Source organism: Bombus pascuorum, chromosome 11, assembly GCF_905332965.1.
Source record: "Bombus pascuorum chromosome 11, iyBomPasc1.1, whole genome shotgun sequence".
NCBI classification, from domain to species: domain Eukaryota; kingdom Metazoa; phylum Arthropoda; class Insecta; order Hymenoptera; family Apidae; genus Bombus; species Bombus pascuorum.
Genome location: NC_083498.1, coordinates 7,811,429 through 7,825,598, shown reverse-complemented (window position 1 = coordinate 7,825,598; position 14,170 = coordinate 7,811,429). Strand labels below are relative to the sequence as shown.

General features: G+C 35.8%; 2 protein-coding genes across 6 annotated transcripts in view; both read right to left on the bottom strand.

Annotated features, from left to right (window-relative positions):
• Positions 1-1,304: 1,304 nt before the first annotated feature.
• On the bottom strand, positions 1,305-4,024 carry LOC132912312 (polycomb group RING finger protein 3). The gene is made up of 5 exons (XM_060969717.1): positions 3,799-4,024; positions 3,152-3,442; positions 2,913-3,058; positions 2,694-2,837; positions 1,305-2,623 (listed from the first exon to the last, which is right to left on the bottom strand). Exons 2-5 carry the CDS (start codon positions 3,426-3,428, stop codon positions 2,498-2,500), a joined length of 693 nt encoding a protein of 230 aa, XP_060825700.1. The 5' UTR covers positions 3,429-3,442; positions 3,799-4,024; the 3' UTR covers positions 1,305-2,497.
• Positions 4,025-4,658: 634 nt separating this feature from the next.
• LOC132912261 (fibroblast growth factor receptor homolog 1-like) overlaps positions 4,659-14,170 on the bottom strand; it is a 114,801-nt gene continuing 105,289 nt past the window's right edge. For 4 of the 5 annotated variants that reach the window (XM_060969573.1, XM_060969571.1, XM_060969574.1 and 1 more), the window contains 9 exons: positions 13,155-13,493; positions 12,170-12,562; positions 9,708-9,895; positions 8,745-8,877; positions 7,911-8,399; positions 7,188-7,686; positions 6,864-7,004; positions 6,670-6,775; positions 4,659-6,439 (listed from right to left, as the gene is read on the bottom strand). In XM_060969573.1, the coding sequence (XP_060825556.1) occupies positions 6,332-6,439; positions 6,670-6,775; positions 6,864-7,004; positions 7,188-7,686; positions 7,911-8,399; positions 8,745-8,877; positions 9,708-9,895; positions 12,170-12,562; positions 13,155-13,493 (2,396 nt within the window). In that variant the 3' untranslated portion in view covers positions 4,659-6,331. Of the gene's footprint in view, positions 6,440-6,669; positions 6,776-6,863; positions 7,005-7,187; positions 7,687-7,910; positions 8,400-8,744; positions 8,878-9,707; positions 9,896-10,750; positions 10,933-12,169; positions 12,563-13,154; positions 13,494-14,170 lie in introns of all 5 variants that reach the window. The other variant, XM_060969575.1, reaches the window with a different exon arrangement.

Genomic DNA, 14,170 nt, shown 5'->3' with positions numbered 1-14,170 from the left:
ATCGCGCATGCGTTCATTTGCTTCTGCCTGTATGGCTACTGCGCAGGCGTACCTTTTTAAATCGCGAAGCCATTTTGATGCGAAATCTTACGCGCGAAAGTATCGTGTCCCTTTTCACATGTCTCGTCTGGGAAATTAGTATAGGTTTTACATTTTAATTCATTAATTTCGTAATATCGTTTTGTAAAATGGAATTGTAAGCATTTGTAAGGAATCTTCTTAGATTTGGTAACATGCAATGTGTTTTGATGAAATTAGCTTAGTTTGGTGCAAAATTTTACCTGCGTAAATGTGGTGTTTCTTTCTATGCATTTCGCCTGAAAAATTAATGTAAGTTTGTGCACTCTAATTTACTGATTTTGTAATATTGCTTTGTAAAATGGAATTGTAAGCACTTGTAACGAATTTTTTGACTGAAAAATATGAAATGTGTCATCGATCGAAAAATTCAGAATTGCACGGTTTTCTACGTGAACATCATTATTGCATAACTGTATGATTCAAGTTTTCTCATTCTTTTGAAAACATTTGAAAGGTGTATATAGACTTTCTAAATAGTGGGGCAAGATAGCTTTGGATTATTCGGGTGGAATTAGTATTCTGTCGTTAAACTTTCTTGGCATCTGTTTGGTGACCACGTAATGTTAGATAATAATTTACCGCCATTTTGTCTGTAATACGATTAAAAAAATTCGTTACATTATTTCTATAGACTAAGGTATTTGAAAGAATTTTGCAACTAGACTACGGATGTTTATGCAAATATTATACAAATTTATAGATGTAAAAATGTACAGAATGCACATAATGTCCAAAAGTATAAAAAATATTCAAACAGTAACTATAAAAAGTAGGAGGTGATTGATAAATGTCAATACTTTAAGAGACGAATCTACACATTAAAATAAGTAAAATATGTCATATGAACTCAAAAATCAAGATACGTAGAGCAAATGTTCATATAATTTTCATTATTTATTTTATTATGTAGATTCATTTCCTGAAATACTAGCATACATCACCCTGCATTTGCACATTATATTTGTTATAGCATTTATATATTAATTAATTAAATGCAAGCACAGTAAGTTTCATATCATTTAGTAATACTTTCATATGACTACAAAAGTTAGTATAATAATTAAATATAGAACCTGATAAAAAGATGTTTCATTGGAAAATAAGGATATATGCAAATATTTTTTGTATCCACTGCATACAAAGATACAAATTTGCATAAACATTCACAGTCTATAAGTTTCTTACTTTTTTGATGATAATTGAATTCTCGTTAATCGATTCAATTGATACTGTACAAAACATAATATTTATTTAATAATTTATGGAGATACACACATAGTGTACAACATACAAGCCTTAGCATTCATAAAATGCCGTCACTTCGTAAAGTAAACTGCACTTTATTAATTTTTTCCCTCTAGAATATTTATATACAATCACACAACTTGCTTTCCTTCGCTTTACACTGTTCATCAAAACAAGTTCATTTAACTACTAAGCGATATGTGGCCCTGTCTGTTTCGCTCAACGCATCGTTGTCCTTATCAAATCCCTCGAGAAAATATCTTTGATAAAATTCTTTTGTATCCCGGCATTGAGTGAAACTCGGGACCTGAATTAGAATGTGTACAGCGCATGAACATACAAAGTTAAAAGGGTCAAAATATTTCAGCATTTAGATCCAGCTTATTTTTTCCATTTTTTCCCCTCTCTACTAAAAAGCTGTCTCTACGCGCAATATTATCAGCATTTTGTCAAAAATATTCTATATACAATTAGGGTATGTATAAAAAGAAATTTACGTCTTAAGATTACAAGAAGAAAGATGATCTGTTGTTCCGTTGCCATGCGCGGGAAAGTAACAAATTTTTATCCGTGACACATACCGATTGCTATTTCTGTATCTCTTAACTAAAAACATTACTTATAAAGGATCGATACGAGAACACGCAAGGTGCGTCACGGTAATATAAAACTAAATATTTAGAATTGCATTTATCGATACTGTCAGCGAACGAAGAAGTTACTTTCTCGTTGTCACAGTGTCGCTATGATTTCTTCGTCTACTTATATTTGTGCATTACACAAATATAGATTAATAATTCGTAACGAACATCAGAAAGGCGAGTTAATGTAACTCAATCGAAGATAATACGCAAACGATCCCAAACTTTAACTAGAAAGGAATAAAATGATAATCGAATGTATAGAATTGCTATCGTAACAATATGCCGTGTTAATGATTATTGATAATTTGGTTAAAGCAATTCTTTCTATTGCAGGGATAGAAAATTGCGAGTGTAAAGCAACTCTGTTTCGTCGCAGGAAATTATTCTCGAAATTAAATTTCTTTACTGTGCCAAAAACACAGAAATAAGTACTATGACGGGCAATACACGGATAGAACTAGCAAACGTATAAAATAGGTACAAGATTTTTTGTGATTTTCATCGCATATCGAACATAAAGATAAGTCTTAGATGTCTATTCGTGGTCTATATTGTAACCTTAAAGGTGGGTCTCGGAACCTCCATCTTGTTACATAAACAAATTTCAACGTGTGGTCCTTGCCTAATAATTCATCATTGCACAATATATCAATCTGCAAAGAGCATCATTATTTAGTAATGCAATATAAATTATGATATGAATTTTTCATAATTTTTACTCACATCCCGATATTTTTCCATTCCATTTAACACTTTCTTAGCAATAAACTTTTTCAAATGTGTAATGGTTGCTTGGGCAGAGCACCTAATAAATCTTCGTTTTAAAGTTTTCAAACTTGTATTTATACATTCCAAACATACGTTAACCTGTGAAAACATTTGCTGTTTACAATTATCAAAACATATTCAAATATAGAAAAAACAATTTTTATCTCTCTTTACCTGTTCATCAGTACGGTGATAGTCTGATTCTGCATGTGCATCAGCCGTTGCCTTTTCTTCCTCAACATCTCCAGCATTTGGTAGGATATCTTTAGGGCAAGGTAAACCTCTTGCTCTATAAAATTCTCTTTCCCTTTTAATTTCATCTAGAGATAAATATACCAGATTAATTATGTTGTCAGTTATAGAGAATTTTCAAGTTATATTATCAGTTTTATTAATGGCAAGAGAATACTAACTCTCTTGAAGATCAGGAACTAATTTGTAGACAATATCTTGCATAGTTCTGTCAAAGCTAATATATTGGAGGGGATGCGACTGATGTATGACAATTTGGCATGTTGGGCACGTATGCTTTTCTTCTAAATGTTTTACCAAACAACTTTTGCAAAATGTGTGTAAACACTCGGTAACCGTCGTGGCATCTATCAAGTAACCCTTGCATATCTTGCACGTTATGTGGCTGTTCAGTGTTTTCAACTTGATTCTCCTCTCCATGGCACTGGTAATCACCATTTAATAAATATTACCTAAGACACGATACAAATGCAATCAGATTTCAATGTTGTCAAATCGTTTCAAACTTGTCACTTTACAAGACTAAAATCTTACACAGTAATTCACGATTATTTATTATTATCTATTATTCTCCTCCCTCAAAAAAAGAAAAGCTCCAAAGTAACTGTTGACATAATGGTACACGAATAACATTATTATAGAAATGGTCAAAATTTGGCAACAAGTAAAATCCATAGAATTCGTTCTACTGACACATGGTTAAAATCGTTTAAAATTTGTCAGGAAATAAAATAAAGATCATTACACAACGATCTGAAGGAGAAAATAAATACTGAGCTCGGTAAAAAGTGGGTTATCGGATTCTAACCTGAATGTCGAGTGTTAGCACACAATGGCAACTATCACTCGTGTTATTCGTTAGGAAGTTTCATTCGAATGGTCCGTATCATTCTTGGCATTTTTTTATCGTAGAATCGAAGCAAAATGGAGGGATACAAAATTAAATGTTCGACTAAAAACCTGGTAAAAACAACTTAGTGTAAATGTGACTCATGACAACAAAACGAACTGATCTCAGCGCCATCACTTGTCTTATGGTTAACTTATCTCTAGACACGCGGTTTCGTTTGGTGGTGGGGAGTTCTCCAATGCCCTCGATATGTCCTCGATCAATCATAAACTAATTTGTTTATTCGTTTAACTGTGTCGATGCATGCATATCTATTTTTTACGCGCGCGTGACTCGTTTGATTTTAACCTATATTAATTAGAAATACTTGAAAGGTTTTTGTATCTGTTTCTTTTCTTAATCGTAAACATTTAATAAATATGAGTTAGTCATACGGTTTTTTGCTTAGTTCATTGTTCAACCTTAATTCAATAATTAATATAGTTCATTAGTTATAATTTGGTTTTTTGCTACGAAATGTTTTTATATCTGATTATTATGTATATAACATTAAAAGAAAAATAGCATTGAACCCTAACCTATAGCATTATGATTTTCAGCCCACTAATTACAATAATCTAGGGAATTTTCTAGAAAATAATAATCTAGTAGTTGCAAAGATTCGATTTAAAATGGCGATATTTAGATCGTGAAAATTCGTTCGACGTTTCACAATCCTTCTCAGAATTCCAAGTTTGTAACATCTAAAACTAATAAGAACCGTGAAAATCGCAAAAACCATGCGAAAACGTCTGGAAATAATAAATGTAGACATTGAGTAATGTGGGTACAGTTTCCAGTGATTTATTCGAGACGAAACTCACGTTACAATAATAATCCAATATTTATGCAGACTATACATACAATCTACCTTGGTAAATGCTGATTTACTGGCTACCTTTAGGTGCTGGGTAACGAAACGAAAAAGAAAAAGTTGAGAAAAACTTTTAAATAAACAGATCGGTGCTATGTACAAAGAATCTTTTCTCATTTTTGTATATTATTTTCGTTGATCAATTGATTAATCTCCATTCTATATTTTACACGTATCTCGCCTCATTCGTTCCATAATAATACAAAAAAAAAAAAAAAAAAAAATAGTGTTAACGACATCTTAAAATACATCCTAAGTAACAATATACAGAGAAATAAATTATCTACTACTAAGCACCTCTCGCATGCACCATTTATACATCTTTATGCATTTTACATCCACGTGGACGATGCAATGAATTTTCTCTCCATCATCTTCTTCTCTTTGTCTTCTTTTTTTCAATTCCTTCTTCTTTTTTTCTAACATTTATTATGTGCAAAATTGTCTTCCGTTGTATTGTCAAGAAACTATACAATAATATCCTTTGAATCGTATTCGTCTCTCCTCGACGAAGACACTCCCGTTCGGATCACAACGTAGAAACTCGCGTGTTAAAAAAAAAAAAGGACGATTAAAAACTCGACGAATCGTATCATTCACTTACGATCTACAATCTTCTTTCATCTTTCTACAAAAATTCGAAGATTCCTGCTCGTTGTCCACTAGAGTCTATTCACGTAGAAACGCTAACATAATACATATCATTATACTTTAATAACCGAGTTCGAGCTATGTTACAGAGAAACGTACACGTTTTATTAATTGACTAGTTACAAACACTTTTCGAGATTATCCTGTAGATCAGGTATCTCTTCTGTGCAAACCTGATGCACCATATACATATATATGTACGTGTTTCTTCTTCTCTTCATATTAACGAATACAAGAAGCCCTGGCGGAACTTTCCTTCCATCTCCTCTCTCTCTGTCTCTTTTTCTCTTTTCATTCATCTTCCCAAGGCACTTATCAATGGCACGGTAGTATAACATGTACAAAATTGGACGTGAATATTTTGTAACAAATTTTATTCTTTATTATATATCTCACGCTTCGGCTGCCATAGTAGTTCAGGTGTGCAGCAAAAGTCTTCGATACGATTCTGTTACGACAGAAACCTGAGAAACGCGTGTACGTGAATCACGTGGAACAAACGCACGTTCCATAATAGTAATCGATTTCCCAGGATATAAAGATAACAGGAAAATAAATACAATGTTGTTCGTAAGAAAATCAGTCTCCTCGAAGGCCGGAGTTTTCTTCCTCGATCGTTACTTTCTTCCTTCTTCTTTTTCTTCTTCCTTAAATTCTATGGAATACGCGCTAAACAATTCAATACTGATTTATATTATTTGGCGTGTTCGCTAGGTCAGTCGGTAGATCGACTTCCGTTCACCAGCGTTCTTCGACTATAAGATAGCTTTCTCTTCTTCGTGATCTTCGTTCGTTCTCTTCTTCGCATCTGATTCCTCTTTCTTCTCGTGCTTTTATCTTCTGCGCTTCTTTCGTTCGTTGTCCATTCCGGATCTTTCTCAGAGTTTTTACACAATCTTCGGCGAAAACCGATCGTTCGTGGGATTTTCACAATAGGTAAGGGAATTTTTCTTCGCCCTCATCGTCGTCGGCTTCGCTGGACTCTTGACTGGACGGCGGCGTGTCTAGCTGCGGGAGGCCAAGGTCCAAGTATTCCTAAAACGATACGTTACGTCGTTTCTCAAATTCCAAACACATTAGGATTATTTTAAATATAACTGAGATTCGAAGATTGGAAGAAATAATCAAACGACCGAGTAGTCGTCGCGCAAGGCAAACGAATGATAATGTAAATCATTGAAGCTTGGGAATTCTCTTCTGCTTGAAAGAAACTTCAAAATCTCAGTTTTCATCTCGGTTTTCAGAGAATATTTCAAGTTTCCTACCTCGTTCGCAGTTATCGTTAATATCCTATCGAGATCCTCGACCAGTTCCCCAAACATTGGTCGTTCGTTAGGCTGGTAACTCCAGCAATCCCTCATCAACATGTATCTGCAACGTTGTTTCGTTTTGTTAGTATCGCGTATTAGTATTCCATCATGATAAAAAACACATGGTAAATTGTAAAAGTTGCATTTACATTTCGATGGAGCAACACGGTGGTTTCTCCATTCGATGGCCAGTTCTTAGCAACTGGAACAACTTTTCTACGGATGGTACGGACGGATAGGGGGTACCACCCAGTGTCATGATCTCCCACAACAGAATCCCGTACGACCATCTGAAACATTACGAGGATCGACTCTAATTAATGAACGAATATAAATGATACCAGTGTTGGCGACACTTTGTTAGACGCTATCAGACTTATTCGATTTTATATTTTCAAAAAGATAAATAATTCCAATATTCTTTACAACAAATGAATATTTATCCAATTACTAAGAACATTTCTTATACTCACACGTCGGACTGAGTGGTATAAACTCGATGGAAGAGAGCCTCAGGTGCCATCCACTTAACCGGAAGTCTTCCGTCCGTGGTTTTCCTGTAGTAATCGTGACAGTGTATATCTCTAGCGAGACCAAAGTCAGCGATCTTCAAAACATATTCGTCACTGACTAAAACATTCCTGGCAGCCAGATCCCTGTGGATACACCTTCTGCTCGCTAAATATTCCATCCCTCTAGCTACCTGATAGGCGAACGATACTAGGTCCTTTTGGGTGAGAGTCTTTTTCTCTTTTGGTTCTTGGCCAATGGTCGGTTCGTATCCAGAGGAAGGTCTGTGATCCCGTAGAAAATCACGAAGGTTTCCATGCGGAGCGAATTCTACGACCACGTACAATGGCCCGCCTTGTGTACAGGCTCCTAACAGATTGATTATGTTCACGTGCTTGCCGATCATCTTCATCATCTCCATCTCAGATACCAAGTCCATCATTTCCGCGTCGGTATGACCCTCTGTGGAGAAATTGGTCACTGGATAATTAGGTCGAATGATTGGTGTGTAATTGGCGATTAGATCTTTTTGCATAGAATGATTTTTAGATAGTTTTGATGAAGATCGAACGAAAGAGAATGAAAAATGTAAAGGAGCGAAGCTAACAAAATCATAACGAGAAGAAGAAACGAGGAATTCAAGCAACTTAGAACAATGAGAATGAAGCGTCGGATAAGGCGTCTACCTTTCAGCATCTTCACAGCTACGACGCAAGGAATCCCGGGTTTTCCAGTATTTGTTTGCGCCCTGACGACTTTCCCAAATGCGCCTTCGCCCAGAGTGTTTCCCAAACTCAAATGTTCTCGTGGCAACTCCCAAGCACTGTCAACCGGAAGTTCGTACTCCGAGATACTTCCTCCATTGCTGTCCTCCGCGGCCACAGTCGATTTTTGTTTCTCGATCTTCACCACGGGCATCAGCAACGGTTCTTGAACGTTCTGCGCGTTTACTAAGTTCTGCTTCTCCACGATCACTTTCTTCGTCCATTGAGTCACGACTGCGGCACGTGCCGTCTCTATGGCCAGCAGCTTCTTCATTTTCTCGCGTTTCAGACGATGGAAAATGTATATTACCACCACCACGCCCACGGCGAAAAAGATGAAGAGAACAGCGGCGAGAACGTTCACGAGAATTTGTGGTTTCGCTGTCAATGGTATTCCATGTTCCTCCAAAGCTGGAGGATGAACAAATGTTTATTAGAATTGGGGACGATGGACAGACGAAAAAGCAAGATTGTTATAAGGTGTTTGGGTATGCAAATTTCTTGGTATACGTTTAGAATACTAGAGATGTTTCTTTAATTTTACAGAGAAATTTTTCTGTTTCTATTTTTAGACGTAACGCGATAATCTTCTTGCGAATGTAGCAGGATAATGAAGTTATTAATGTTAGAAAGTTTATTGGACAATTTTGAGAAAGAGCAGAATGCAAAGACGTCAATTATATCTCTTTCTAAACATAACTAAGGAAATGCAATTCTGGGAAAGGGATTTTTATTATTACAAAAAATTTTAGGTACATTCGACTACTCGGAGATAGGCACTGCTGAAGGTTTCTCCCAACGCGTTTTGCGCTATGCAGGTGTACCATCCTTCGTCCTTCTGTGTCACGTTGTATAGCTTCAGTACTTCTGGGTTATCCGCGCCTTCCGCCTGTTGGAAAGAATTCAGTAAAATTTAGAGAAATGGAGGATTACAGCTTCGTTGTTTTGAGTAGGAGGTGATTTAAGTAAGGGGATGATTTAGCAAGTGGTTGTACTTAAGGTTGTCTTCGATTTTAGTTATAGCATAGTTTAAGGAACTATAGAAAAATGATCTTTATAAAAATGTAGCTAAGTGCAATTGAATGAAAAATAAGCGATTCTGATATTTGAAAACGTACAAAGATAGCTTGTAAATTTACTTGCAATCTTATGATACTGTGCAATTTAGATCTTCTGATGAAAGTAATATTCTGTTTCATAATTCTACGTCATAAAAGATATAACTTAACCCTGCTGGGGGTAGCCACCCACATGCTATATTTATTTTTATTTTATTTTTTGTATTACCAATGAGATATAACACTTTACCAAATGTCCTTCAGGACATATTGTAAAAACCAAAATAAACTATAAAAAAAAAAAATAATTCTACGTTTCATAGCGATCAGAAGAATAATACTATGTTTAAAATGCAAAACTGTACGTCTCGCTAATTTACTCGCATTCTCGAGGAATTATATGAAATTCTTGAAAACTGACAATTATGTAATAGTAACTCAGACCTTAACAGAACCAATGCAAAATCGAAGAGTATGGGATAAGAAAAAGTTAGAGTTAAGAAAAGTATTATTAGGATCATAAGCAAGAAGATTTGAAAAATAGCTTTAGCGACATTTAAACTTTAAATTAATTTTGATCTATTGAAGACACAAGAAGCGGAAGCGTATAAACAAAAATAGAGTGTGTTCCATGCAATTTCAAGTAGTTCTACGTGCCCACCTTGACCTCCACCCGGAAACTTTGATTGGTTTTGTTGACAGTGTCGAAAGACGTGTGATAACCGTGATACCATTCAAGATGACGATGCGCGTCCGACAGAACCTCGCAGGTCATAGTAACGTTGCCTCCTATCAGAACCGTCGTGTTTCTTGGAGGCCTGGTCAGTATCGGCCGATGTTTCACGCTCTCTACAGGAAAAATAGGCCCAACCACCTTTTTTACCAAGCTCCAGTGTATCAGAGAATAGAAAGAGGCGAAAAGAAATCTCTCGAGATCAAACTTATTGCACTGTATTTCGCTATGATTATATTTCTAAGATTTCGAGAATTAAGGCTGTACAATTTTTTTCATAATTTTTAAAGATTCCCAAAGACATTCAAATAATTTAAAAGTAATTAAGATCGAAGAAAATTTAAAGAAATTTTATATGCGTGTGTGTGGAATATTAATTAGTTCGAGTACTTTTTAATTCGTTAAGAACCAAGGAATGAAATAACACGTAAAAAATGTCTATTAAATCACGTTAGTTTCTTCTATCACGATCATTCTACAAGTAAGCTTGATCTCAAGAGACCTCGATCGTCGAATATCGAAGGAACAGATCGGAAGAAAAAAAGAAGATAGAATATAGCAACATGACATTATTAAAACATGAAAAAAAAGAACAAAATGAAACAATCCACGTGGCAGCACCTGAAATACTAAACGGCACATGTTTCCTTCACCGTATCGTTAGTCACTAGGATATTATTTAAAAATCGCCGCAGACAGTTCACATATCACCAGAATCCCTTGGAATCTGTCTTATTTTACATAAAATCTTGTATACATTATTATACATAATCATTTTATACAAATAGTGTTTAATTAAAAATCAAGAATTAGAGCGATAATTAAAAATCCATGGAGAAGACACAAGAACCTCCACCACCTAAACAATATGTACAGTTCTTATTCGAAAGTGGAGAATTAAAGCGATGATTATGAATCCATCGAGAAGACACAGGAACCTCCACCATCTAAGCAATCCGGTCTGTCTGTACCTGAAGAAGAATGCCGGTCGGTGAATTCTCCTGGTCACCAGGGTACTCGACTACTTTCAGCCATTGTATATACGGTTCGAGATCGGACACGATCGGACACTTGAACGTCACCGTGCTGTTCACCGCCGCGGTTACGTTCTTCGGGAAATCCACGTTGATGTATGGTTTATGAGGGAAACGCTCTATAGATGCAATGAAAATTCACGACTGTTTAATGTCGTGATCCCTTCTTTTCTACGCTAGACGGTCGTTGGAAATTTCTGATCGATAGTATTTCCAGCGGAGCACGTTTATGTTAATCATGGCTAGACTGTGGATATTTATACTTAATTTAAAAATAAAACTCGAGTGGAGCATTGTTTTATCCAGTAAAAATTACACTTTCAATTCATCAAATTCCTCATAAACGTATAAAGATCCGCAGTTTATTTATGACAGTCTAATCGACGATCTAGTCGAGCGAAGAACGTGTAGCAAGCGATAATGTAAAAAGATATGGAATTGTTAGAAACTTTTCTTTAGAGATGTTCTTCTTTTATGCAACGCAATCGCTGGAAATTTCTAATCGATGGCATTTCCAGTGAAAGATGGATGGTAGATAGTAACGTGAGAAATGTTATGAGATTTGAAAAGTTTGCAATGATCCAACGTCGTTTCTTCGTGCTACCCGGTCATAGGAATCTTTCAATGGTTGGTATTTCCATTGGAGAATGTGCAAATGGTAATTTAAAATCATTTGACCGAACATAGAAATTGCACAGTGATTAATGGTCGTTAATGTCCTTCTTCGAAATATCCTTCTCGATTGTTATCGTTGATTGTTACTGTTGCCAATGAAAAATAGGTGCAAATTGTATGGATTTAAGAGACTTTCTTTCTTTACATAATCACTGGATATGTCGTAATGTTTTCCATTGAAGAACGTATAGCAAATGATAATATAAAACGATATTGCGAAATTTAGGAACTTCCTGGTCGCTGAATACCGAGATTCTATTTTTATTTTAAAACCTACACCATCGTTCGACTACAGATTATTTTGTTTATTCTAACTTCGTCGCAGATAACTCAGCAAAAGCTAACTAACTGAAAACACAAATTTTTTCTTTCCCATTGTACTATCGTTTCCCGAATTGCTTTAATGAAAAGAAAACAGACGAGAGATCTTTCCAATAAATACGAGAAAAAAATAAGACACTCGTCTACTCACCGACAATTTCAACGCTACATTCGCTTTCCCATTATACATACCATCCTTTCAATAAATAAAAAAGACAAATAAATAAAAAGCACGATGCACTCAACGCGACTCACTGACAATTTCAACATTACACTTTACTTGTCCATTTCAACGTTACTCTTACTTCTCCATTACGCTGTACGTTTTAGTAAATAGAAAGATAAAAATGCAACACTCACCGACAATTTCAACTTTGGACGTGCGATTGATGCATCCCAGCTCGTTGCACACCACGCAAGTGTAATTGCCGCTGTCTTCAGGCACTAGATCCTCCAATCTAAAGGTCCACTTAGACATAACCACCGTGCCAAGCGTTCTTTTTGGTTCTTCGTTGTTCTTGTACCATGTGATGTTCGGCCTTGGGTTGCCAAAGCTTGGACATCGTAAACGTAACATGTTGCCAGCTGGTTTCACGACCACGTTTGGCATCTCTACGCTTTTATTGAACGATGGTGGTCGTATGGGAGCGGTGTTGTTGTGTTCACCGGCTGTTTCATTCTCCAGTTTCTCGTTGTCCAGGTCGACCTCCGCGTTTTCGTTTTCCATATGCAACGATCGCGTCTCTAGCAAATCTGCGACACCGAGATTCGTGTTCTTTTTCATTCGGAATTAATTGGACAAATTAACTGGAGGATCTAGAATTGACTCGTTTAAACGGAAGTTGGGAGCGTTAGGTTAAACTTGTAATACTTGGAAAGGGACTTTTGGAATGGGAAGAAACATTGACTGGAATTTCGCATTAAAGGGAGTGGATTTTTGAAGTAATCTGATTTCTTCAAGCTTTCGGATGATACAATGCAGGAAGAGCGAAACGAAATTATTTCTAGGAATTGCTAAATTATTTAAAACTATAAAATATTAAAAAAGGGTTTCCAAAGATATTTTGAAGCTGTTTGAAATTTTTCAAGATTTCCAACGATATGAAGATGATTTAGAATTAATTGGCGAAAGAGGCGGAGGATAGGTAACGTTATTATCCTTTTGCAGAGCTAAGGAATATTACTATCGATTCTTGCGCTATCAGTTTCAAATTACAAATCAATTACGTACAAAATGTAATTAATAAGCGATCGCGAATTTTTAATCAAATTTTGTTTGATATCGTCGATGCAAAGTACGAACAACTGTCCAAGGTTGAAAAGCGAAGAAAATCCGAATACTAACTTCTCGCTTCGATTTCCAATTCGTTCGTATCCTCCTCGTGTCTTTCCAGTCTCTCTGTTTCGTGCTTGTATTCGTCGTTCTGCAACAATTCGATTCGTATCGTCACGTTCCTCCATTCGTTCGTCATGTTTGATCCAACCAGGCAACTGTACGAATCTGCGTCCTCGGGCTCGATGTACTTGAACCTCAGCGTCTGTTTCATTAATCGAATTCTTGGCGACGATGGTCGGAAAATGTCGTCGCCTTTGTACCAGATCGTCTCCGCGTTCGAACTCGACGAGCATCGTAGGATCAACTTCTCACCGATCGACACAATCACCGTGTCGGGATGGTTCAGATCTGTGAAACGAAAACAATTCATATTTTTTGTTAAAAAAAATCATTTATTTATTATTAGGACGAGACTAGGGAAATAGGAAAGATCGTTTGGAAAATTATTTTCAGTAAAAAAATGTAATATCAGACGGATTCGATTCGATGTTCCAGAACTTGGATAGCTATAGTTATACTGCGGATATTTTATTTATTTATGATAAATTTGATGGCGCAGAAATACACGTAATGTGGAGAAATATGGAGATAATATGGAAATTATAATACCTTTTGCATTTTCTAAAATATAACAATTCCCTGTTTAGTTTTCATTTTTTCTAAATTATAGTCTTAACCCCTCGACAATCTAATAAAATTACAAATTCCGATCGAAAAATGTACAGTTTTCTCCCCAAAATTCTTCCATACGAAATAGCAATTGTTAAGAAACGTCTTACAATTATCTTTTTAATAATTACATGGTGTACGATAAATTTTGAAACACTGGATGCACAACTCTACGATGCAGTCCGGATAACGATATCTTGCCTGTTCTCTGAATTTCCATTATTGAGAAACCGCGTTCAGTTTATAGACAAACAACTGAGAAATAGGGAAAAATTATGCAGATCCAAAGCTGTATAAAACTTTGCGCATGTTCGAGCTTATCGAACTCCGCATTCGTGTCAACGATTACACTGGAA